This window comes from Pseudophryne corroboree, chromosome 9 (genome assembly GCF_028390025.1).
Source record: "Pseudophryne corroboree isolate aPseCor3 chromosome 9, aPseCor3.hap2, whole genome shotgun sequence".
Lineage (NCBI taxonomy): Eukaryota > Metazoa > Chordata > Amphibia > Anura > Myobatrachidae > Pseudophryne > Pseudophryne corroboree.
Genome location: NC_086452.1, coordinates 55,196,424 through 55,221,941, shown reverse-complemented (window position 1 = coordinate 55,221,941; position 25,518 = coordinate 55,196,424). Strand labels below are relative to the sequence as shown.

At 45.3% G+C, this 25,518-nt stretch overlaps 1 protein-coding gene across 19 annotated transcripts in view; it reads right to left on the bottom strand.

The window, feature by feature from the left end:
* Positions 1–25,518, bottom strand: part of PTPRF (protein tyrosine phosphatase receptor type F) — a 1,358,330-nt gene that overhangs the window by 297,435 nt on the left and 1,035,377 nt on the right. For all 19 annotated transcript variants that reach the window (XM_063939338.1, XM_063939337.1, XM_063939347.1 and 16 more), the window contains one exon: positions 18,388–18,544. In XM_063939338.1, coding sequence (XP_063795408.1) covers positions 18,388–18,469 — 82 coding nt within the window. In that variant the 5' untranslated portion in view covers positions 18,470–18,544. The remainder of the gene's footprint in view (positions 1–18,387; positions 18,545–25,518) is intronic.

Genomic DNA, 25,518 nt, shown 5'->3' with positions numbered 1-25,518 from the left:
ACTGACAATCTGGCACAAGAGCTTACTCGTATTACTTTGCATTTTGAAGAGGCCTATTTTTACCAGTGGGAACAAGAGCTGACAATCATTAGATGTGCAGAGCTTACTGCCTGAACCAAGGGCCTAATTCAAATCTGATCGCAGCAGCAAATTAGTTACCTAATGGGCAAAACCATGTGCACTGCAGGGGAGGGCAGATAGTATAACATGTGCAGAGAGAGTTAGATTTGGGTGGGTTATATTGTTTCTGTGCAGGGTAAATACTTGTTGCTTTAGTTTTACACTGCAATTTAGATTTCAGTTTGAACACACCCCACCCAAATCTAACTCTCTCTGCACATGTTATATCTGCCATACCTGCAGTTCACATAGGCCCTTATTTCGAGTTGATCGCTTGCTAGCAACTTTTTGCAGCGCTGCGATCAGATAGTCGCCGCCTATAGGGCAGTGTATTTTCGCTTTGCAAGTGTGCGATCGCATGTGCAGCCGAGCGGTACAAAAAAGTTTTGTGCAGTCTCTGAGTAGGTCTGGACTTACTAAGCCGCTGCGATCACTTCAGTTGTTTCGGCCCCGGAATTGACATCAGACACCCGCCCTGCAAACGCTTGTGCACGCCTGCGTTTTTCCAAACACTCCCAGAAAACGGTCAGTTGACACCCATAAACGCCTTCTTCCTGTCAGTCTCCTTGCGATCGGCTGTGCGAATGGATTCTTCGTTAAATCCATCGCCGAACACTGATCCTCTTTGTACCCGTACAATGAGCCTGCGCATTGTGGTGCATACGCATGCGCAGTTTCGCCGAGATTTAACCTGATCGCAGTTGCTAGCGAGCGGTCAACTCGGAATGACCCCCATGGTTCTGCCCATTAGCTAACAAATTTGCTGCTGCGATCAGATCTGAATAAGGCCCAAAGAGCTACAACCTCCCTATAAAGTAGGGACAGTAAATCCGCCACTCATCAGCTGTTATGGAACTACAGTTCCTAGCATACAAAAGCTGGCAGAATATACTGGGACTTGTAGTTCAGCGGCAGTTGTAAGCTTGCGAGCAGGGCCTTCCTACCTCTGTCTGTCTGTTTTTACCCAGTTTTGTTCTATTACTGTTGTTCTAATTGTAAAGCGCAACGGAATATGCTGCGCTATATAAGAAACTGTTAATAAATAAATAAATAAAGGGTTAATGCCATCCTTTTTATTGTGCATGGCGAGTTGATATTCCCATGTTACTCAGAGTATTAATGTTTGTGTGTAAACCGCAGCATTTACATTGAATGTTTTGGCCAAAATAAGCTGCTCCCGCCCTTCCCCTATCAGGTGGTGCACATGACGGAGTCACAAATCGGCGTACGGCACAGACAGATCCTCAGAGAGCAGCAGCTTCACAGCACTCTCTAAACTTTGAATATATCTCCGGCTAATCCTTACATATATAACCGAGATCAAAACGGGAACATAAAAGCCAAAAAATCAGCGGTGGCTTTATTGACTGGGATTTGTCTGGTGGGGAGCGGGCGACTGATTGGGGTGACGCAGGGCGGTCCGCATTGTCTGCTGCAGACTGGAATGATGAATTGAACAGCTTAACATTTCAGCAGATTAAAGAAACCTGTAAATAACATCGCAGTAATGATGCTGTAAGGAGCAGGGAGCTTAATGAATTCAGGAGCTTAACCTTCATCTTTCCTCCTTGCGTGGAATGCACACATGAATGCCAGGCGCGCCGCCCCCCGCGCAGCCTCTCCTCTGCCTTCTGTCTCTGGTACCGGCCCATTCACAGCCATCCCCACTTGATGCCTTAATTTCCTGCAATAATATACCTGCCATGAATAATTAAGCGATACATTTTCTGCTGTGCTAAAAAGCTGGAGAAGCCTCTTACATCAGCGTTAGGCCTGGCTGCCACAACCACTAATTGGTTACTCGCTATGGCGGAGCTGCCATTAGTGCTGATAGATTCCTGCACCTTGCACATCCCACTTTCCGCTCTGCTATTGTGGCCTCTAATGTGTATACATTGTGCCCTCACAAACAGCTTCTATATTTATTGCTTCTTATCTATGTAAATGGCTTCTGACAACTCCAGTTAATGTGATACATACTGCTGAGCTGGGAACACTCGCTGCAGACAAGATGGTGTTTACAAAGCTTCTGGCGCCCAACTCTTCAGAGTTTGCACTGGAAATCTGCAGTGTTGCAGGTACAAAGTCTGGGGCCTATAAGAAAGCATCAGGCTGACACAGAGCGAGTGCTCTATAACAGGGATCCGGTCTTTAGCTCAACACTCATTAGGTCGACCACCATTGGCTGACATGCATTAGGTTGACGTGGTCTACAGGTCGACAAGAGTTTTAATTTTTCCCCCTCATTTTTGTAACCTTTTCATACTTTATGATCCACGTGGACTACGATTCGGAATAGTAACCTGTGCCGAGAGCAGCGGTAGAGGAGCGAGGCACCTTGCCCAAAGTTCGCTTGCCATGCGAGGGGGATACGGTGCACTAATTGAGGTTCCCGGTCACTTTACGAAGAAAACGACACAAAAAAACCCCCACAAAAAAAAACCTCATGTCGACCTTTTTCTATGTCAATCTATTTCAGATGTCGACCTTGTCACTGTTGACCAATAGTGGTCGACCTAATGACTGTCAACTCTACGATCCACTCCCTTATAACAGGGGCACCGGTGTGAGGTAAGGGCCTATGACATGGGCCTGGACCAAGAGCATACTCTACAGCTGCTGAACAGAGCGGCCTATGGGGGTAATTCTGAGTTGATCGCAGCAGCAAATTTGTTAGCAGTTGGGCAAAACCATGTGCACTTCAGGGGGGGGGGGGCAGATGTAACATGTGCAGAGAGATAGATTTGGGTGGGGTGTGTTCAAACTGAAATCTAAATTGCAGTGTAAAAATGAAGCAGCCAGTATTTATCCTGCACAGAAACAAAATCACCCGCCCAAATCTAACTCTCTCTGGACATGTTACATCTGCCCCCCTTGCAGTGCACATGGTTTTGCCCAACTGCTAACAAATTTGCTGCTGCGATCAACTCAGAATTACCCCCTAGGGGCAGAAATAAGCTACTTGTGGGAGCAACTTTGCCAATCCTAAATTCCGCTCACTCTGTGGCGAATCTGCATCAGGGCAACATGAGGAAGTCAAACATATTGGAGACCTTTTTGCAGGGTATTTTGTTACAGACAGGGAACACCTTTGGCATTTGCATCTGTGTATAACACAAACAGGCTAATTGTGAAATGTGTTATATACTGGATTGAAGAGGATAAGTGTATGAGGACACATCTGTATGTACCGGACCTGCGATGACTGGAATGTGTAATAACACAGATTCCTGCGAAGGTGTCCAGAGGTTACAGCACAGAGCTCTCTACGAGGTGGGAGCTGAAACAAGCAGGAATTCCCTTTTGCCATGATTGTCAACATTCTCAAAATCACTAAACCAGTTAAAAGCCTAACCCTAAATTCATGTGTTGACATCCACAGTGCCGACACTCACACTATGTCAGTATAATAACTACATACCCAGATGATAGGGGTATAGGTAGGGCAACAAGTTAAAACTAATGGTGTGTACACACGGTGAGATTTTTTTTCTTATGATTTTGACTATGTAGTCAAAATCGGAAGAAAAGTTAGTGCAGATCGCGAGCTGAAACTCACCTTGCGATCCCGATTCGATACCGATGCGCGGTCGGCATCGCAAGCCTAGACAGACTGTGCAGGCAAGTCAATTTTGACTATCTCTATAGAAGAGATATTCAAAATTGACACTTAGCCAAAACCGTACATAGTCAGTATCGCAAGCACACTCATTATGTGCTTGCGATGCCGACCTAGCCCCTGTCGCATAGTGAGAAACGGGCATAGCCCGAATCTCACCGTGTGTATGGGCCATAACAGGAAGTAGCGAGTCAGTACTCAGGGACCCTGTACCCAAAGTCTGGGGTGCAGAGGGAAGTAGGAACTGGTGACATAGGTTATGCTGAGGAAAAACAAGAGGGAGGAGGGCCCTGCTTGTAAAAGCTTACATACTACCCATTTTAGCCATCTGAGGTAAGTGGGTAAATTGTCGCTTGGCCTCTTTAATGCGCCATCTCTATGATATCTGATGCTCAGTTACGCTGGATGTCTGACGCATTGTGCTACACAGACAAAATACTTATTACAGTCGTGAGCAAAAGGAGTTAAAATAATCCGATTACAAAACGTATTGTCCTGTGCATGAAACACAAGAAGCAGCCACAATATAGGGCAATGTGAACCATGAATAACATGTGGCCATCACACCCATGTCAGAGGTGACCTCTGCAAATCACTTTCCCATAATTCCCTCTTCTAGGGAATGCAAATGTCCGCCTTATCATTTATATATGAGCCTGTATGATTTATGAGCGTTTATTGGGAGCACACTGAATTTCTCCGTTATGGAATTGCTACGATATGCTGAATACACAAAATATAGAATTGCTACGTAGACAATTAGAGAATAATTTATCATTATTATTTAGATTACCAGTGAACACACCTCTTCACGGGTTCATGTGAAAAGCCGCCTGTGACACGTGGGCATTAGTTCTGCAAATGTTTCCTTCAAGGAAATATTTGTAGTAATCTAGGGGTGGGCATAATACGGAATCACAAGTGCCATCATATCTTGCCAACTCTTGGATGAAAGGCATACTTGGACTTGTTGTTCAACAACAGCTGATGGGTCGCAGGTTGCCTACTTCTGAAGAAAACATCTGCGGTTGCGTCCTAAGTCCATTGGACATCCCAGTAACCCGGGGCCGCAGCCACTGGCTTCAGCAAGCCCAGAAAATGGGTCTGACAGGAAACCCGAACCAGCAATCCACCGCTTCCCATGATGCTTTGATCACCTGGGGTGCTGTTCCATTTAACAAATAAAGTGGCAATCGTTTTATCGTTTTAAGGAAACAGGCGATGAAAAAAAATGAACATAAAATAACAGTAAACTAATTGGACATGTTATTTATATTGCAGCATAACTCTTTATAGTCTGCCTGGCTCTTCACCGGATGTTAATGAAATGGTGAGGTAAACTTGAACGACCAAAAGACATGCTCCTAAGATGCTGCGCCGATAAATCTGGTCTCAGAAACGGTTGCTGAATAAACACTGCGCAGAGTCAGCCCTCAGACGACAGCGAGAGTGAGGAAGGAATAATCAGCTGCAGCCTCTGTAAGGTAAACGTGCGGTTTACAGTGAAATAAGAGCTTTCCAGATGGTAATGAGGCAACAAGAGAAGCTCAAGTCAATGCAATCTTTCATCAGTACCTACTTTAAGGACTCATTGAAGCTGTCATATCTAAACACTATCTGCTTTAAAAAAAAAATGTTGCTAAAAAAAAAAAAAAAATACCAACACTTTTCCACCTCTAAAGCTGGGTACACACTGGGTGACCACAGCTAGTTAGCAATAAGCGCGATATCGCTGATTGCTAATTAGGGGAGGTCGCCAGTGCATACTCACTGAACGATATCGTTCAATGACGTCGTCCTCTGCACTCCCGGAACATGCAGCTCACAGATATTGTTTACATTGAGCTGCATGTTCGGGTAGATGATGGATGAACGAGAACGAACTGCGGGTGCGCGCATCGTTCCTCCATACACACTGGCTGATATGAACGATATAATGGTCACATCGTATTGTTATCGTTCATATCGTTATTTCATATCTGCCAGTGTGTATGCGGCTTAAGTCACCTGAAGGGTTAAAAATATTGTACGAATTAAGTAATCAAAGTACATGTGATTCATAAGCATAGAATCTGTACAGCAGGGGTATGAAACAATTGCTATGGTACTACACATCCCAGCATGCCCTGACACTGTTTTGCTAATAGGACATGCTTTAACTGCGGCAGGGCATGCTGGGACGTGTAGTTCCACAGCAGTGGGTGGGCCGCAGGTTGAATGCTCCTTCTGTACGGCAAGGTTACTGTATATTGTTACATAATCAATATTGGCAAAGGAGGTCACCAAGTTTTTCCAGAGTCGCCACACAAGGGGAAAACCAACTGATGTACACGAGTCGGCCGCTACTGGACCCACACTGAGGGCACAGAGAATGCAGCCATTGTCCCGTAAGCTTGGTTTCACAGCAGTCATCATTAGCAGTGTGCTGAACTCTTGGTGCCAAAGAGCCGTCGGGACACCCTTGCTAAACTCTGACTAAGGGTGGGTTCACATCTGGCCAATATCAGCACGATACGTCATTGCCGGACAAATCGGAACGACATATGCTGAATAGCGGGCAGTGTGTATGCCCAATTGCGCATTCTGGTTGGTCGCATGCAATATCTTCTGGTTGTCAGTGCTGCACAGCCAATCGGAAGATATTGCATGTGACTCTGCAGTGTAATGAAGGATGGAACGAGGAATCGTTCCGTTGTTCATTACATCGTTCTGGTGTGTACTGCCGATACGATATGTTGGTCCGGTGGCTGGCACGTCAGCTGGGTACACACAGTTCTCTCAGCCTAAGAGAGAGTCCACCCTGTTACCACCCAGTTACACCCCTTTAGGCGTAGGGGAAGATGCAACTGAGTCGCGTATGACTCTAAATCACCAATAGATGTGGGTGCCTGGCTGCGTACCCTGACCAGTAGGAACCCACGGAACATGAACCAGCGTGCAACTCGCTCCATACATCACACATCAGCCTATCCTTGGGAAGAACGGAAGTGCCTGGACAATCACTGCGTAACTGATCATCATTCATAACGGTAACTAGGAACCGAGCCATCTCCGACAGTTCATGCTCACGGCTCTTCCTCAAGCTCCAGCGCACATCTCGCCCTATGATATCTTAATCATCTTTAATGATCAATAATTGTCCTTCGCAGTCTACTAATGTTGTTCTCATTTGCAATGTTTCGTTACATTCCATCAGCGCCGTTTGACACCCAGGTGCAGCAACCACCTGTGTGTTTCATTCCTGGTGAGATGTTAGCAAACTTTCCACTGGGGAAATGAAAGAAGGACAACAGCTTCTAATTGCTGGCTTAGAGAGGAAATAATGAGCGGCACCAAGGCTCTTCAAGCATGTTCAGCAAGAGGGGAAGCGTGTCCTGCCTCCTCTTCCATTGTCTGGACACTGCCAGCACACTGGGGAGCTAAATCAGACAGAGGTATCCACAGCAGGCTGGCAAAATGTCAGCGCTGCCATTAAACCTGAGCACGTCTTCATTCCAGACGTTCCCTAACCTGCAAGGTGGATCTGAAGGCTGAAGAACTGTAAAAGGTCAGAGCGCGCAATAGTGTCATTTAACACCTGTACAGTCAGAGCCGCTAATGTGCGCTTTCAATAGGGCAACGCTGCAGGGGATTCAATGGTGGACAAATTCCAATGCTGTTGCCAGTTTGCCGTATGTTCCATAGATCTCCAGACTCTCATGTTTTATTTCCTTGTCGGCATCTCATGAATTCAACGGCCACCCCATGATGGAAAACACAACCGGACGCCGCTATCGAAGAGGGCTTACTATGCAATTTGTAATCACTCTTCATAATGTTCTCTCAAGGATGACTACAGTTCTACCTTCAAAGCAAATTTAATATGTGCTGTTCAGTGTAACTCTGCGTATATATATTTTTTTTCAGGCTATTTCCAGATTACACATCTTAACGAGCAGAAAAAGCAAGCACTCTATTAGCCACGCAACACTTTACGACAGACATGAAGTTATTAGTGGTTTTTGTGGGGTGGCTCCTCGCTATTAGGTGCATCTCGCCGATACAATAACCAGTACTCTGATCTTTCTAGTTCACAGCGACATAGAAGCTGCAGGGCGCCGGAGGCTGCTAGAACCCGGGTTCCAGGAGACACCTGCACCTTACATTTCTTTTGTTTGGAGAAGAGTAAACTGGGCTGATAAGGATCTGCTAAGATTTTCAACATGTAGGAACAGCGGGCTGACAGAACAGGACTATCAGGTTCTGTGGTTAGGTGCTTCCTTACTCCTACATTCACCTCGAGTTCGCACAGTTCACTTAGTATGAGTTAGTACTCATGCAGGAAGACCACTTTCTGCATTCCACTAGAGACTAAGCACTATACGCAGGAGAGCAGTGAATAACTAAGCAAGACACCTTTTAGGCCTATTTACGAAGCACACTGGATACACACTGCAAAATGCCTTGGTTGCGCCTAAATGACCCATCCAGAGCACATTAAAGGGGAAAGTACAGTCTCCGCTCTTGGGAGACGCCCCTGCATGCTAGCTGTGCAGAGAGGCAGCAAAATATGGAGAAGTGCACCAGGCAATAATGTAAAAACATCACACCAGAACTCAATCTTCCACTTTTACCCTTGTACTGCCTAATTTGTATCTTAAATGAATCACAACGATGGACATAGAGCGGGATGCCTCCAATGTATAAGGGCAGTCAAACCTCCGAAAATGCAACAAGCCCCGGAATGTAATACATTCCAGAGCTGGGACCCCGGTAGGCAACTCCATCCTAACAGAAGCCTATGGGCTTTTTTTTTGCAATGTGACGGAGAGGGGTCCAATCAGATCCCTCCCAGTGTCCCCTGAGACGCGTGTGTCATTCGTTGCATGTACAGAAGGACTACCGGGTCATAAACCTGGAAGTCCATGTATCACGGAGGACATCACGAGAGCTTTCCTTTACGATTATTTTCAGGCATACATCGTTATAGATAAAGGACTATTAGCAGTACCTAGAATCTCCTGTAATTCATCTGGGGGTCGAGCTTTTAGTCATGCGGCTGAGACTCTATGGAACTCACTTCCCCGCACAGTGCGAGAGGCCCCAACTATAGAATCCTTCAAAAGTAGACTCAAGACTTTCCTGTTTACCCAAGCATTTCCATAGTGTCCCTGTAGTATATCCATGCTTCTGTATTTTATGAAAATCTGTTCGGTACTTTATTATTTTCTGTACTATATTATGCTATGTATCTGTTAAGCGCCTTGAGTCCTATTGGATAAAGAGCGCTATATAAATAAAATTATGATTATTATTATAAGTTCCGCTATACTTGTGATGAGTGTCGGAATGTAGCGCATAAAGAATGAAGAAGTGGGAGAGCTTTCCTTTATGATTATTTTCAGGCATACATCGTTACTAAGCGCTGCTATGCTTGTGATGAGTCGCATAAAGGGGGTCATTCCGAGTTGATCGCTCGCTGACGTTTTTCGCAGCGCAGCGCTCAGGTCACTACTGCGCATGCGTATGCACCGCAATGCGCAGGCGCGTCGTACAGGTACAAAGCGGATCGGTGCTGGGAGATGGATTTAACGAAGAATCCATTTGCACAGCCGATCGCAAGGAGATTGACAGAAAGAGGGTGTTTATTGGTGTCAACTGACCATTTTCAGGGAGTGTTTGGTAAAACGCAGGCGTGTCCAAGCGTTTGCAGGACGGGTGTCTGACGTCAATTCCGGGACCAAAAAGACTGAAGTGATCGCAAGGGCTGAGTAAGTTCAGAGCTACTCAGAAACTGCAAAAAACGTTTTCGTCCCGCTCGGCTGCACACGCATTCGCACACTTGCAAAGCAAAATTACACTCCCCCGTGGGCGGCGACTGTGCGTTTGCACGGCTGCTAAAAGTAGCTAGCGAGCGATCAACTCGGAATGACCCCCAAAGAATGAAGAAGTGGAAAAGTTGCCCTACTGTAGACGCTATTGCACCATTAATATAATAATCCTTTTCTATGTCTATACCGTTACCTGTAATGCTGACAAATTGCATGACTCGCTAATGAGCCTTCCAGTAAGAGCGACAAGAAGTGACCTACAGTAAGTACAGAGATGTGATCTTGTTCTATCAGAGCAGACGAATGCTAAGTAACTTCCACACATTGGTGATAGACAATTTCCTGTCCGTCTTATTGATCGTATTGAAGTGTGAATCACATAACCACCTCTGGTTTGTCTGAAGTTGCTGCATCCCAAGGCTTGTCTGCTCTATCCCCTCACCAGACACCAAGCATATGAGCTCAGGAACCCATTGGGAGTGCAATGTCCCCTGTTATAAACAGCAAAATATCCTATATAGAGGTGACCTCTGCTGTGTTTTACGGCAAATGCTTATTACATGCAAGGACTTTTCCTGCGCTTTCTATGCATTAACATGTATAATATACAGAAGATGCCAAATCTGGTCTGGCCCTGGTAAAATGAATCAGCCATAGAACCAACAGAACTGTGCCCCGTGTGGCCAAAGGAATGCATAACACTGTAGAATAAATACTGTAAGCAAAACTATGTTATAGGTGGTATACCAGTCGATACGCATGAATCCAGTAGGTCACTGGATTGTAGTATATTATATAATATGATCTGTTGTATCCTCTAATGTTTGCCAGAGTCTGGCGATTCTCCCCTCATGTTGCAGAATTCCATCCATAACTTAAATTCGGATGGACATACTTTTGTAACATACACTGGCATTTGGGAGTGCGCCGGTAACGGTATGCAGGCATGTTGTTGACATTCAGAATATTGATACTGTAATGTCAAATGATTCTGAATGTCGTCATTTAGAAAGTCGACACATGTCGACATTCTGCTTGTCTACACCATGGGCCTAATTCAAATCTGGTTGCTCGCTAGGGTTTATTTTGCACTGCTGTGAGCAGATAGTCACCGCCCATAGGGGAGTGTATTTTTGCTTTGCAAGTGTGCGAACGCATGTGCAGCCGGGCGGTACAAAAAATATTTGTGCAGTTTCTGAGTTGCTCACAACTTACTCAGCCCTTGCGTTCACTTCAGCCTGTCCGGGACCGGAATTGACGTCAGACACCAGCCCAGCTAACGCTTGGACACGCCTGCGTTTTTCCGAACACTCCCAGAAAACGGTCAGTTGCCACCCACAAACGCCTCCTTCGTGTTAATCTCCGTGCGATCGGCTGTGCAAATGGATTCTTCATAAAACCCATCGCACAGCAATGATCCGCTTTGTAACCGTGCGGCGCATATGCATGCGCAGTTCTGACCTGATCACAGCGTAGCGAAAAAACCTAGCGTGCGATTAGGTCTGAATTACCCCATCTAGACATATCATTGTTAGCACAAGGGTTAGTCTGCGGTTAGGGTTAGATAGTATTGCTGACATTCTCACCATTAGGGTTAGGCTGCGGTTAGGGTTAGATAGTATTGCTGACATTCTCACCATTAGGGTTAGGCTGTGGTTAGGGTTAGATAGTACTGCTGACATTCTCACCATTAGGGTTAGGCTGTGGTTAGGGTTAGATAGTACTGCTGACATTCTCACCATTAGGGTTAGGCTGCGGTTAAGGTTAGACAGTACTGCTGACATTCTCACCATTAGGGTTAGGCTGCAGTTAGGGTTAGATAGTATTGCTGACATTCTCACCATTAGGGTTAGGCTGTGGTTAGGGTTAGATAGTACTGCTGACATTCTCACCATTAGGGTTAGGCTGTGGTTAGGGTTAGATAGTACTGCTGACATTCTCACCATTAGGGTTAGGCTGTGGTTAGGGTTAGATAGTACTGCTGACATTCTCACCATTAGGGTTAGGCTGCAGTTAGGGTTAGATAGTATTGCTGACATACTCACCATTAGGGTTAGGCTGCGGTTAGGGTTAGATAGAATGGATTATAGTCTCACTGTTAGGGTTAGGCTGTGGTTAGGGTGAGATAGTATTGCCGACATTCTCACTGTTAGGGTTAAGCTGTGTTTAGGGTTAGATAGAATTGATGATATTCTCACTGTTCGGGTTAGGCTGCGGTTAGGGTGAGATCGTCTTCCTGACATTCTCACCATTAGGGTTATGCTGCGGTTAGCGTTAGATAGAATTGCCGACATTATCACTGTTAGGGTTAGGCTGTGGTTAGCGTTCGATAGAATTGCCGACATTCTCACTGTTAGGGTTAGGCTGTGGTTAGCGTTAGATAGAATTGACGATATTCTCACTGTTAGGGTTAGGCTGTGGTTAGGGTTAGATAGAATTGCCGACATTCTCACTGTTAGGCTGCGGTTAGGGTGAGATCGTATTCCTGACATTCTCACCATTAGGGTTAGGCTCTGGTTAGGGTTAGATAGTATTGCTGACATTCTCACCATTAGGGTTAGGCTGTGGTTAGGGTTAGATAGTATTGCCGACATTCTCACTGTCAGGGTTATGCTGTGGTTAGGGTAAGATAGTATTGGCGACATTCTCACCGTTAGGGTTAGGCTGTGGTTAGGATTAGATAGAATTGGCGACATTCTCACTGTTAGGGTTAGGCTGTGGTTAGCGTTAGATAGTATTGCCGACATTCTCACCGTTTGGGTTAGGCTGTGCAGTTAAGAGTGAGAAAGTATTGTCAACAGTCTCACAGTCAACATGCATAATGACGACATGTTAAAACTGGGTACCTTGATGACATTCAGACCATTCTCGTGTCGACATTTGGAATGTCACACTGGTATATCACATCCCTTGTAACATACATTGTTAGAATGAATGGGCATAGAGAGCGTTCTTTTACAGCTACCAGCCTCCCTGCATACATTCAACACTGGGGAGTTTCTCACAATGAAACAATGAGCATGCGGAGGAGTCTGGTGCCAGTAACTTGTTTCTGCAGAAAGATATTATTCATCCTCTCCCTGTACCTCTTGATATATTATGGAGTGTTTGCCTGCAAGCGCAGCACAATCTGCCTGACTGCAAGATTTTCTCCAGCACACTACTTCAAAAGTTCAAAACTTCCAGGCAAAGTGATGGTGTATGTAAAGATGAGGGGAGGGGGGTTGACGAAAATGAGCCAGAGTCACCAGTTATCTCTATTGTCAGAGATGATTCCCTCCTTTAACCACCTGATTTTCTCTGAAGCCAAATTGTATAGTCTACAAATTGTAGCACTTTCCCGTGATTGCACAGCGGCAGGACGGATCTCTCCGGCTAATCTTATGGAGGGGCAAACCTGTCCCAACAGGCTCTTACTTACTGTGACGCCTTGTATTGTCTATCCCAGATCACAATACGCATTGTACTGTAACTGGATGACATCAGAGATGCACAAGTGTGGGAATACAGAAACTTCTGCATAATATACATATTGACTACTGGGAGACTCACACATAACAGCGTACGTTTCACCAGCAGCACACTGTTGGCAGCCATCGCATGGACAGACTCAATGTCAGTTTACCAGGAACCAGCGTTATCAACGATGGACGAGAATCTGAATTATACATTCGATAGGAACCTGCAATATCACCATGTCGTCTATGTATTGATATTCGCAGCAGTTCCGCGATTATCGATTATTATAAGTCCATATTGCAGTGTTTTTCTGCTATGTACTAAATGTAACTCGCAGGGACAGCAGTTGCGAGAACCAATGTCCCTGTGAGTTAAATCCCCGGCGTATCGGAAGAATCCCACATTTCCCGAAAAGACTCATCTTGATGATCCGACGCTGTGTGAATGCACAGTGCCACTTTCCGGAGCAGGACGGAGGCTGCGGGACAGGGATCATAATAGAATACAGAGGTATTAGACATAAAGAGGTTACGCCATCTGAGAATGCCATAAACCAACAGAACCAAGCTATGGTCTGACCCCATGTACCAAATTCTGAAAGCAAAGTCAGACCACAGTCCCTATTGATAATATTGGGGACTGTGGTCTGCAGCGCTAATTAGCCTTTTTGCAGGAGACTTCTGTGACATCTCCTCCATTAGGCTGTTAGTACATAGTGGAGATACATAAAATTACACAGAAACTATGCCTTCTACATCATTTTATGGAACAGATAAATAAGCGTCCATGTCTCAGTAATATCACGGATTGCTAGTCCATGTAAATACTGGATTCTCAGGTGTCTACGCGTCTCCTGGTTTAGACAGAAGTGAAACCAGCTAGATGATGGATGCACTGGGTTGCAGCCAGGGTCATACTCAACCATTGGCAGAAAACGGGCATCCAATTAAACAGATGAAATCCTGATATAACAGTTACTACCCGGCATGAAATGAATGCAACGAGAAACCTAGGAGCGCCTACGTTACAATCTACCTTGTGGCAATAAGCTGGAGCAGAGAGATAGGGAGAAGTAGGCAATTTTAATGACCATTAAATTCATGTTGATACTATAATCTTGTTGCTTTTGGAATAGCGTTAAAACAGATTACTTTAAGTAACGAGAACAACCAGCTTGAGAATCTAAAAGAGTTCCAGCAAAAGTCTTATTCTGCAACCTAACAAGAATCTGAAGCTGGGATTTGGGAATGACTTGAAACGCGTGTGGTGCATTTAATTACACAGAACAGTTCTTAGGCACTCTTTTAAGGAACGTGCCCACAGCTGTTGAATACATAAGGCTTCGAGTGAAATCTTTTTACAAAGAGAAAGCCTTAACCTTCCCTTGGCTAGAGTCGTGCAATTGCAGCTATCAGGAGGAAGAGTACAAAAGATGGGCAAGGGATGAGTATGCGCCAATTACCCGCTCAGGCTTGCCAATGGTTATCCAGACCTATATATTGTAATGGAAAGTTTCTGCTGAGAACCAAACGCTAGATCCAACTGAAAACAAAGAAAACAAAGTCCTAGCTCTGTTATGATTCCGAGTTCTTCCGTTTGTGATACCTGGAAGTGCAGACGAAGAGGCATTTTCAGGTAATCTCCTGGGCGGGAGAAGCTACTCTCAAGCTATTAAGCTAAAGTAGAATTGAAATTCTCCGAACCCAATCTGTCTGTACTGAAAGCACAGAAAATACCAGATATGGCTCACCTGGAGGGACAAAAGTGTAAAACAAATCAAAGTGAATCAGCTGAATGAAGACTTAATGGGATTACGGTCACCGTGACAGATAAAACTGACAGGTCGCCCAGGAAACGGAGCATTTTCCTGCAAACAGAGAAGTATTTTGTGCGGCTTTAATCTATCTACCACCCGACACGAAGGAAAACTTTTATTCGCCAGTAAAGCCGCTCACGTCTCCCCTGAAACTAACAAGACAGCGTAATGAGGCCCTTCTGAATGCAGAAGTGAATTTCTTGTTCAAATTTCTCATGTGCGGGAGACAGACCAGGTATATTGCTAAGATTGGCTTGAGTCTATTCTGTTTAGGCTCCGCTGTAGTCTAACCTTAAAATTCTACAAAAAAACATTAATGGACAGTAACCCTTTCATTGCAGCCTTGCTATAAATATTTTTAAAAACAATGCTGGGGTTAGAACAGGCAAGAAGGGTTTTCATGGGGGTCTAGAACAAGTCTCTTATTTCTGAATTCTCTTACATGAAAACATGAAGTGTATCTGACATCTTGCATTCTTACACTCGCTATAGGCGTCAGCGCTGCAGCAATATATGAAATATGTAACAATACAATATGAAATATGTAACAATGATATGAAATATGTAACAAGGTGCAACTCTGCTGAATTTCCGGAATGTTACCAGCAAAGACTCTGGCTCTCGTGCTGCACTTGTTCTGTAGGAAACATTTGGACTTGGGTCCTCATTCCGAGTTGATCGCTAGCTGCCGTTGTTCGCTGCGTAGCGATCATTTAAAAAAAACGGCAAAACTACGCCTGCGTATGGGCCGCAATGCGCACGCACGGCGTACGGGTACAAAGAGCATCGTTGTTTTGCACTGCTTCTAGCGACGATTCCATTCGCTCAGCCGATCGCAAGGAGATTGACAGGAAGTGGGAGTTTATGGGTGTCAACTGACCGTTGTCTGGGTGTGTTTGGAAAAATGCAGGCGTGTCCAGGCATTTGCAGGGCGGGTATCTGACGTCAATTCCGGGACCTTCGTCGCAGCAATCATCGCACAGAATAAGTAACTACAGGGCTGGTCTTGTTTTGCACAAAATGTTTTTGTACCGCTCGGCTGCACAGGCGTTCGCACTCCTGCAAAGCGAAAATACACTTCCCCGTGGGCGGCGATTATGCGTATGCATGGCTGCTAAAAGTAGCTAGCGAGCGATCAACTCGGAATGAGGGCCTATATGGGGAAGGGATTGTACCCGAGCGCCATCGCCTTCCAGTGGTGATCTGTTTTGTTACCCCACTGAGCGTGGTGCTTATTTGCGCCGCTTTGATCCAGTTCTTTTTAGAACATGGGGTAACCTGCTTTATTGTCAATTAAAAAGTCAATTAAACTTGCCCAGACCCAAGTTCCTAAGCGCTACGACACTAGATGAGTATCGGATATTAATGGACGACTGAATTAAAATAATTAAAAAAAAACTTAAACCACAGAAGGTTATCCCTTAAGAAGCATTCAGAGGACTAGAGACCCCCCCCCCCCCCCTTTTTTTTCTGAATGATGATGCTGCTATTTCATGGGGTAAATGTAATATCCTGCAAGTTGGCAGCAATTGGCTTTGGCCTTTTTAAAACTTTGCCGTTTTTACCGGCTAAATATCCAAAATATGGTGGGTGCCCCAGCTCGCAGGTGTCCACGTTTACCCCATGTCTCATTTGTGATCTAAAAATACAAATCAATCCCACAAGTACAGTAAATATACTTTAACATTCATCAATACATTTGTAGGACCGGGCAACTTGCGTTAGAAGTTTCTAGGTGCTTTGGAAAGTATCTTATCAATTATACAGAAGGTTGACTGCAGTAAGAGTCAAGTGAGAAAAAATTAAGTAACCTTGCCAGTAAAAAAGTGCTTTATATAACAAAACACAGGGATATTTATCAAAGCTTGGAGAGAGATACAGTAGAGAGATAAAGTACTAACTAAACTAATTGCGCTCGAAAAATGAAAGGAGCTGACTGGTTTGTACTTTATGGGGTATGTTCAAATAAAGTCGGATCCATTCTGACATGTATTTGTTGGAATGGATCCGACAACCCCTATTCAATCCCATCTAAAATTGGACTTTTTCAAGTCGAATTTAGATGGGACCCAGAGGAGGAGAGGGGGGGGGCGAGCCGCGGGGGGACAGCCGGCGGCAGCCAGAGATCAGCACTACGGAGTAGTGCTGCAGCAGGATGTCACTCACCCGCGTGCTGGAGCCGGGTGGAAGCTGCCGTGAGGTTGGGCGGGCGAGTGACATCCAGCTGCAGCACTACTGTAGCGCTGATCTCCCTGTATGCCCGCCGGCTGTCCCCCCGTCTCCCTGTGCCCCCCCCCCCCCTCGCCTCCTCTGGGTCCATCTCATTCCGACATCATTTTGATGTCGGATTGAGATGGTTGAAAACGGGGCCAAAACCTATCGGATTTGGCCCTGTTTTCTACATAAACACGTGGATCGGCAGCTATTCCGCCGATCCACGTGCTTTTCGACAAGTCGAATGCCTCGACTTGTTGAAAAGCATTGAATAGCTCAAATCACATTTCGACCTTAAAAAGTCGAAAACTGCCGTCTTTTCGACAGACGGCAGTTTTCGACTTCAATTGAATATACCCCTATATCTCCCTCCAAACTTTGATGAATCTCCCCCACAGTCTGTTACGACACAGCACACAGTAATAGCCGCCCTCACACACATCTCCCAGATAAGAGAGCTACAGAGCTGGATTCAGCGCTGATACACCCCCACGTTCCCACATACCCTTATACCTTGGGCCTTGTCCAGCACACATCTCACAATGAAGTGCCACTTGTCTCATGACCCATCTTGGCAAGGTACATGGATTTAGAGTGTCCACGCGGATGTGTTAAGCAGTTTTAAATCGTGTGATACACAGAACAATACAAAGAATGGATCCAGCGGTAAAACCTCATAATGATGGAAAATAATTATGTTATGCAGAGTATTACAAGCAGCTGGCTATTCCAGCGCCGGGAAACAGAGCGCTCGCTCAATGCGAAGAACAGCACGGAGACGGATTTAGTTAAACCATTCATTAACACACTAAGATAAGCGGCTGTTGTTATATATTCGCCAAGGGTCCCAGTCAGTGGGCAGAGGAAATACAAGGCGCAACTAACACAGGTAAGTCCAGGAGCCTAGGTGTCCCGCTTTACCCAACACAGGTCCCAAGGGTCTGGTTGTTGGGATGACTGTGTAGAGGTGAAACGGATAATTATGGGGTAGTCGCAATGAGCACATTCAGAGCAGACAGGAGAGCAGGAAAGGTTTATACAACACACACACACACTGTACACAAACAGACGCACAACGTCAATTTTGCTACGCATACATTGTAGGTTTTAGGAAATGATTTATAGTTGGAGTATTTCTTCACACATAACTGGGGTGTCATCTAGACCCAGTGAAGGCACCGTATTGTGGGCTGAGTAAAGATGCCTCATGACTCGGTGAGGTCACTGGACCCCAGTGGCAGGAATATTGTCTTAGCCTCCTGATATGGCTTCCTCCGCATAGTGCATATTAGACTGTACAACATTCCGTGCTGCACTGCAAATACCAGGTGAATGAACCTAGAACTTACTGTCTGCTTCGGTCATCATGAAGGAAGAGAAGAGGACCAGTGCCGGGAAGATGAGCAGGGTCTGGTGGGAGTAAGGCACCATATTTCCAATCAGACTCCTCTCCAGTCCTGGTGCGAAGTGGTCAATACATCCGGCGTTGTAGTCTCAGACACACTCCTGCAAAGAGAGCCACAGACACGTTAGAATGCGCCAGACACCTGCAGGCTTACATTAGAGGATCCCAGGAGGGAATATAGCTGCATATAGTTCAATACAGAACCTCTTCACCTTATATGACGTGTGCACAAATAAGAAGCCGCACTGAGATGGTGTAAGGGGGGGGGGGGTAACTGGCACCCACGATAATACACACCCCCATCCCTAAAATGGGATGAATATCCCAGTGCTCTGCATCCTGACAGAATGGCAACAGCGGAATCCCGACTGGGGTAGGGTTTAGGGCTAGACGTTAGGCACATGGTGCGGGGGGATAGGGTTACACTGTGAGAGGGGTGGGTTGGTATTAGGCAGCAGGGTGGGGGGGGGGGGGGGGGGGAATCGGGAAATTAAGGTTAGGATTATGGTTAAAATACCAAAATCCGCCAGGATTTTAAACGTCGGGATGCCGTTGTCGGCATTCTGTTGGTATTCTGTCCGTCAGGATATTGATCCCAACCCATTAAGACAGTCTATATGTCAGTAATGAGGAAAGCACAACAGACTGGTTTGTTCAGCAAGGGTCGTCGGCTCACAGATATAACACAATCCTTATAGCCAAAAGATCCAAACCACAGTAGCAGAAATAACACTGGTTAATATTGTCCCAACTAACAGTATTCATGAAGGATAGTGAAAACCCCTGGAAAACACACAAGACATTCTTTTATCCTGTGCGACCCAATTATCACCTGCCTCATCCCGTCCAAATCCCCTCACCCTGCAGACCGAACCTCGCTGTCAATCATCTCGCTGTCATTCCCTGCTATTACATTACAGCCCTATAATCATCAGCACCAGGATTACCCCAGAGCTGAACCAGCATAATCCCAATGCTTCATGCACCGCGAAGCAGCTGGGCCGCGGTGACAGCGCTAAGATACAGGGGTCCCCTGACTCACAGTAATGGTGGCTATTAGGCCTCTGTGACTTCTGTGCAAGGTGCAGTAATTTTCTGTCCCCTTATTCCTGTGTGTGTGTGTGTGAGACAGAACCAGTACACAGCAGCACCACCGGAAATATGACGAGTAATACAGAGAGGAGAAGGCTACAGAAGCCATCCCATTCCCCCCATCCCCGGCTAAGAGCATATGTCGCACTGTCATCTACCCCCCGCGATGTCCTGGGGAGCAACAGAAGGAAAACATTATTAATGAAGGAGGCTTCTTCTATTATTCATGTAGACTGATCACGTTCATACGGAGCCGTTCTCTCAGCAGCCTTGGCAGATGAAGGGGCCGGAGGGAGACACGTTTGTATGCAGAAAGTTATTAGGCAACAAATAGCAGCGACATTTGTATTATACATTAAGGACACGTAAAGGTTTATTTCGTTAAAGGGCACTCGGGTAACTGGAAATGTGTCATTTGGAACATCTTAAGATTTCCTAGAATTAAAGTTCAGTCGTCAACTACGCACAGCGTCTGCTGCCATTTTGGCCTGAACCAATATTCATGAGAATGAGGAATTGGTGACGTCAGTAGTTTCTAGTAATTGGGCCGGCTGATAATTGGTACAGACCACAAAAAGGTATGTAATATACAGTAACTGTGACAGTGGGGCAGATGCGTCAAGCAGTGAAAAGAGTTAAGAAGTGGATCAGTGGGGAAGTTGACCATAGTAACCAATCAGCTTTGAGGTAACATCAAGTACAGTCTATAAAATCACGGGTAGAAGACGATTGGATGGTAGAACGATGGCTGCTCTCGTCCCCAACTACTAATCATAGATATGAAATATAGGTGTTTACAAGCAACCAATACTGTATATACCCCTAAATATATCCGCAATGTCTCAAACCTTAGTATCTGAGGTAAAATTTCGGGTAATATTTGAGGTACCTGTGTGCGTATCCCAAACTTTACCTCAGATACTAAGATTTGAGACATCACGGATATATTTGAGGGTCTATAAAATGTTATACACAAGTACAGTTCTATTCTGCAGGGCACAAAATGGCTGCCTCCGCTGTGCACTTGATAGGTTCTCTTTAACATATCTTATGCGCCTACATTAACATCCTGGGGATAGGATTCCCCAACACATAAGCATGGACTGGCTTGCATGGACTTAGAAAACTCAATGCTACACGAGTTTTCCCGTCTTTGACTTAACAAAATGTACTTTATTAACAGTATTTAAGGGGGAGGGGGCGGTGACAGGCGTGCTGTCTCCATTTACGCCGTCTTTGGACGGAGATTTCCTGGCCTCAGCGGCTTGCACATCCCCATGCCTAGGACGCATCACTACTGCAGCAGGAGGTGTCTACTTGTAATAGACGCCTCCTCCTGCTGTATTACCATACACAGCTATCACTGAGGTGTCCAAGGAAGTAGTAGTGATATCAACTCCAAACACATCTGAATTAGCCCCCTTATGCTGTCATTGGCAAACCAAGGAAGGCGGGATCTCCCTATGTACTCTCTGGCAGGTCTGAATCTGTTTGCAAAAGACAAACGATATTGTGAATAACAAGTTACCCAGTCCTAGGAGCTATAACCCTGTTCCTGTGCACAGGAACCCTACTGTCTTGTGAACAGCATATAATGATCAACCTCTGATGCTGCCTGGAGCAGAGTCATTCGGTGAGACAGCCGTACAGCAGCCCCTCTCTGCGCCTGATGAGGCGGATGCATTCCTCCCGTCCTCCGGCACTGGCTCTATAAACTGATTAACGGCCTCTTTTTGTGCCAAAAGCAGCAGTAAGTTACACGAGTGGAGAAATAATGGTGTTGTCACTGACACCGAAAGACTATTTCATGACTTAATCGTGTGAAAATGTTATTTTCTTTAGTTAATATATACTGCACAACTATGGAGGAATTGGCCAAGAAACCTTCAATTCTCCTGATTCAGTGTCTCAGTTACTGGTTGTGATCTCGCAGACGGAGGTTATGCTTAGAAGATGTAGTACGGCCAATTTATAGAACCCAAAAATAAAACTGCGTATACGCCCTGCTTGTTTATAAGTGTCAGGGTGCACACCCACTTACTGACCTTTGGATTGGCCCCAGTAAAAGGATTATGTTCAGTTTTACGGGTCCACGTGTATATAAGCCAACCTAACACAATTTCACTATTCTATTTAACTTCATATCTATTAAATTCATTGGGGCTGTTTTTAACATGGACAAAATGCCCAGAAACGGGACTTTCCATCCAAAAATACACTGGGGAGGTGTAAAATGATCGCCCTTGAGAATACGCTGACACCCTGTCTCTGAACAACCTTTCACCAGACAGGGAATGCTGCCTCATTTACATAATGTCATCCTGCAGAATGAAATCTTTTTCTTGCATGTGGGTGTAAATCAGGGGTACTCAGGTTGGTAATGAGGCAGCCACCAGGGAACCCCCTATCCATCCACCAGACGCTGCAAACTATTGCACCTCCGCCATGTTGTCTTGCAAATCACGCGCTAAACGTTGAAAACTGTTTAATTTGAGCAAACCTATGAAGTGTTGTACAAAAATAATAATTCAATTGCACTGCACTATTGAATGTTAGTTAATGAGCCTTAATGGTACATTTGAATATAGCATTAATGAAAACACGAAGCAGAAATGTTTGACAGAGATAGCGCAGAGATAGAGCAGGATATTCGAAAGCCTGGGTTCTAAAGAGACAGCGTTTGTGCTAAACACTCTCTATGACAGTAATTTGCATCTAACTAGCCAACAATATATATATATATATGTGTGTGTGTGTGTGTGTGTACAGAGGAAGCTATCAGCGCCAAGATGCAGTGCCCACTGTAAACACTAGTACTCAGACCAAGGACAATAGTGCATACTGACTCCTATTGTGACACTCCCTATGTATGGTAGAGCGTCCGCTTTACCTTAAGTAAACTAAGCGCTGGAATGGGTGCTAACCACAGATTTAGACAGAAAGGGGGGGATAATGTACTTCTAAGTGACCATTGAGGTCATAACAACGTAGGAGAACTCAGTATATGATATTTAAAAAAGTTACAAAATTGAATTCACATATACATAGCACTAAATCATTTATCAGAGTTAAAATACGCCTAGAAACTCATGTATACATAAACTCATATATACATAAAAAAAATATAAAACAGAGAGTTGTAGCATAAAAACAAATGTATAGCTTAACTTGAGAAGATGGGTCAAAGCAGGGTCAACCAACGCGTTTCGTCCTATCAGACTTCAGCAAGGGGTACTGTAGTGGTGGGACAAACCACATATATATACATATCCTGATTAGGAAGTGATTGATTACATCACTTCCTGTCATTAGTTGATTAATAATGAGGAGTCAGAATAAAGAAGAAAAAACGGGAAACAGATGGGGGCTGATGGGAAGGAGGGCCGCTAAGTAAATAATGTAAAATACACACAAACAAACACACACATATATATATATATATATATATATATATATATATATATATATATATATATATATATATATATATATATATATATATATATATATATATATATATATATATATATATATAAGAATTTACTTACCGATAATTCTATTTCTCGGAGTCCGTAGTGGATGCTGGGGTTCCTGAAAGGACCATGGGGAATAGCGGCTCCGCAGGAGACAGGGCACAAAAAGTAAAGCTTTAGGATCAGGTGGTGTGCACTGGCTCCTCCCCCTATGACCCTCCTCCAAGCCTCAGTTAGGATACTGTGCCCGGACGAGCGTACACAATAAGGAAGGATTTTGAATCCCGGGTAAGACTCATACCAGCCACACCAATCACACTGTACAACCTGTAATCTGAACCCAGTTAACAGTATGATAACAGCGGAGCCTCTGAAAAGATGGCTCACAACAATAATAACCCGATTTTTGTAACTATGTACAAGTATTGCAGATAATCCGCACTTGGGATGGGCGCCCAGCATCCACTACGGACTCCGAGAAATAGAATTATCGGTAAGTAAATTCTTATTTTCTCTATCGTCCTAGTGGATGCTGGGGTTCCTGAAAGGACCATGGGGATTATACCAAAGCTCCCAAACGGGCGGGAGAGTGCGGATGACTCTGCAGCACCGAATGAGAGAACTCCAGGTCCTCCTTAGCCAGGGTATCAAATTTGTAGGATTTTACAAACGTGTTTGCCCCTGACTAAGTAGCAGCTCGGCAAAGTTGTAAAGCCGAGACCCCTCGGGCAGCCGCCCAAGATGAGCCCACCTTCCTTGTGGAATGGGCATTTACATATTTTGGCTGTGGCAGGCCTGCCACAGAATGTGCAAGCTGAATTGTATTACACATCCAACTAGCAATAGTCTGCTTAGAAGCAAGAGCACCCAGTTTGTTGGGTGCATACAGGATAACAGCAAGTCAGTATTCCTGACTCCAGCCGTCCTGGAACCTATATTTTCAGGGCCCTGACAACATCTAGCAACTTGGAGTCCTCCAAGTCCCTAGTAGGCGCAAGGCACCACAATAAGCTGGTTCAGGTGAAACACTGACACCACCTTAGGGAGAGAACTGGGGACGAGTCCGCAGCTCTGCCCTGTCCGAATGGACAAACAGATATGGGCTTTTTTGAGAAAAAAAACACCAATTTGACACTCGCCTGGCCCAGGCCAGGGCCAAGAGCATGGTCACTTTTCATGTGAGATGCTTCAAATCCACAGATTTGACTGGTTTTAAACCAATGTGATTTGAGGAATCCCAGAACTACGTTGAGATCCCACAGTGCCACTGGAGGCACAAAAGGGGGTTGTATATGCAATACTCCCATGACAAACTTCTGGACTTCAGGAACTGAAGCCAATTCTTTCTGGAAGAAAATCGACAGGGCCGAAATTTGAACCTTAATGGACCAGAAATTTGAGGCCCATAGACACTCCTGTTTGCAGGAAATGCAGGAATCGACCGAGTTGAAATTTCTTCGTGGGGCCTTCCTGGCCTCACACCACGCAACATATTTTCGCCACATGTGGTGATAATGTTGTGCGGTCACCTCCTTCCTGGCTTTGACCAGGGTAGGAATGACCTCTTCCGGAATGCCTTTTTCCCATAGGATCCGGCGTTCCACCGCCATGCCGTCAAACGCAGCTGCGGTAAGTCTTGGAACAGACATGGTACTTGCTGAAGCAAGTCCCTTCTTAGCGGCAGAGGCCATAAGTCCTCTGTGAGCATCTCTTGAAGTTCCGGGTACCAAGTCCTTCTTGGCCAATCCGGAGCCATGAGTATAGTTCTTACTCCTCTACGTCTTATAATTCTCAGTACCTTAGGTATGAGAAGCAGAGGAGGGAACACATACACCGACTGGTACACCCACGGTGTTACCAGAAAGTCCACAGCTATTGCCTGAGGGTCTCTTGACCTGGCGCAATACCTGTCCCGTTTTTTGTTCAGACGGGACGCCATCATGTCCACCTTTGGTATTTCCCAACGGTTCACAATTATGTGGAAAAACTTCCAGATGAAGTTTCCACTCTCCCGGGTGGAGGTCGTGCCTGCTGAGGAAGTCTGCTTCCCAGTTTCCATTCCCGGAATGAAACACTGCTGACAGTGCTATCACATGATTTTCCGCCCAGCGAAAAGTCCTTGCAGTTTTTGCCATTGCCCTCCTGCTTCTTGTGCCGCCCTGTCTGTTTACGTGGGCGACTGCCGTGATGTTTTTCCCACTGGATCAATACCGGCTGACCTTGAAGCAGAGGTCTTGCTAAGCTTAGAGCATTATAAAATTACCCTTAGCTCCAGTATATTTATGTGGAGAAAAGTCTCCAGACTTGATCACACTCCCTGGAAATTTTTTCCTTGTGTGACTGCTCCCCAGCCTCTCGGGCTGGCCTCCGTGGTCACCAGCATCCAATCCTGAATGCCGAATCTGCGGCCCTCTAGAAGATGAGCACTCTGTAACCACCACAGGAGAGACACCCTTGTCCTTGGATATAGGGTTATCCGCTGATGCATCTGAAGATGCGATCCGGACCAT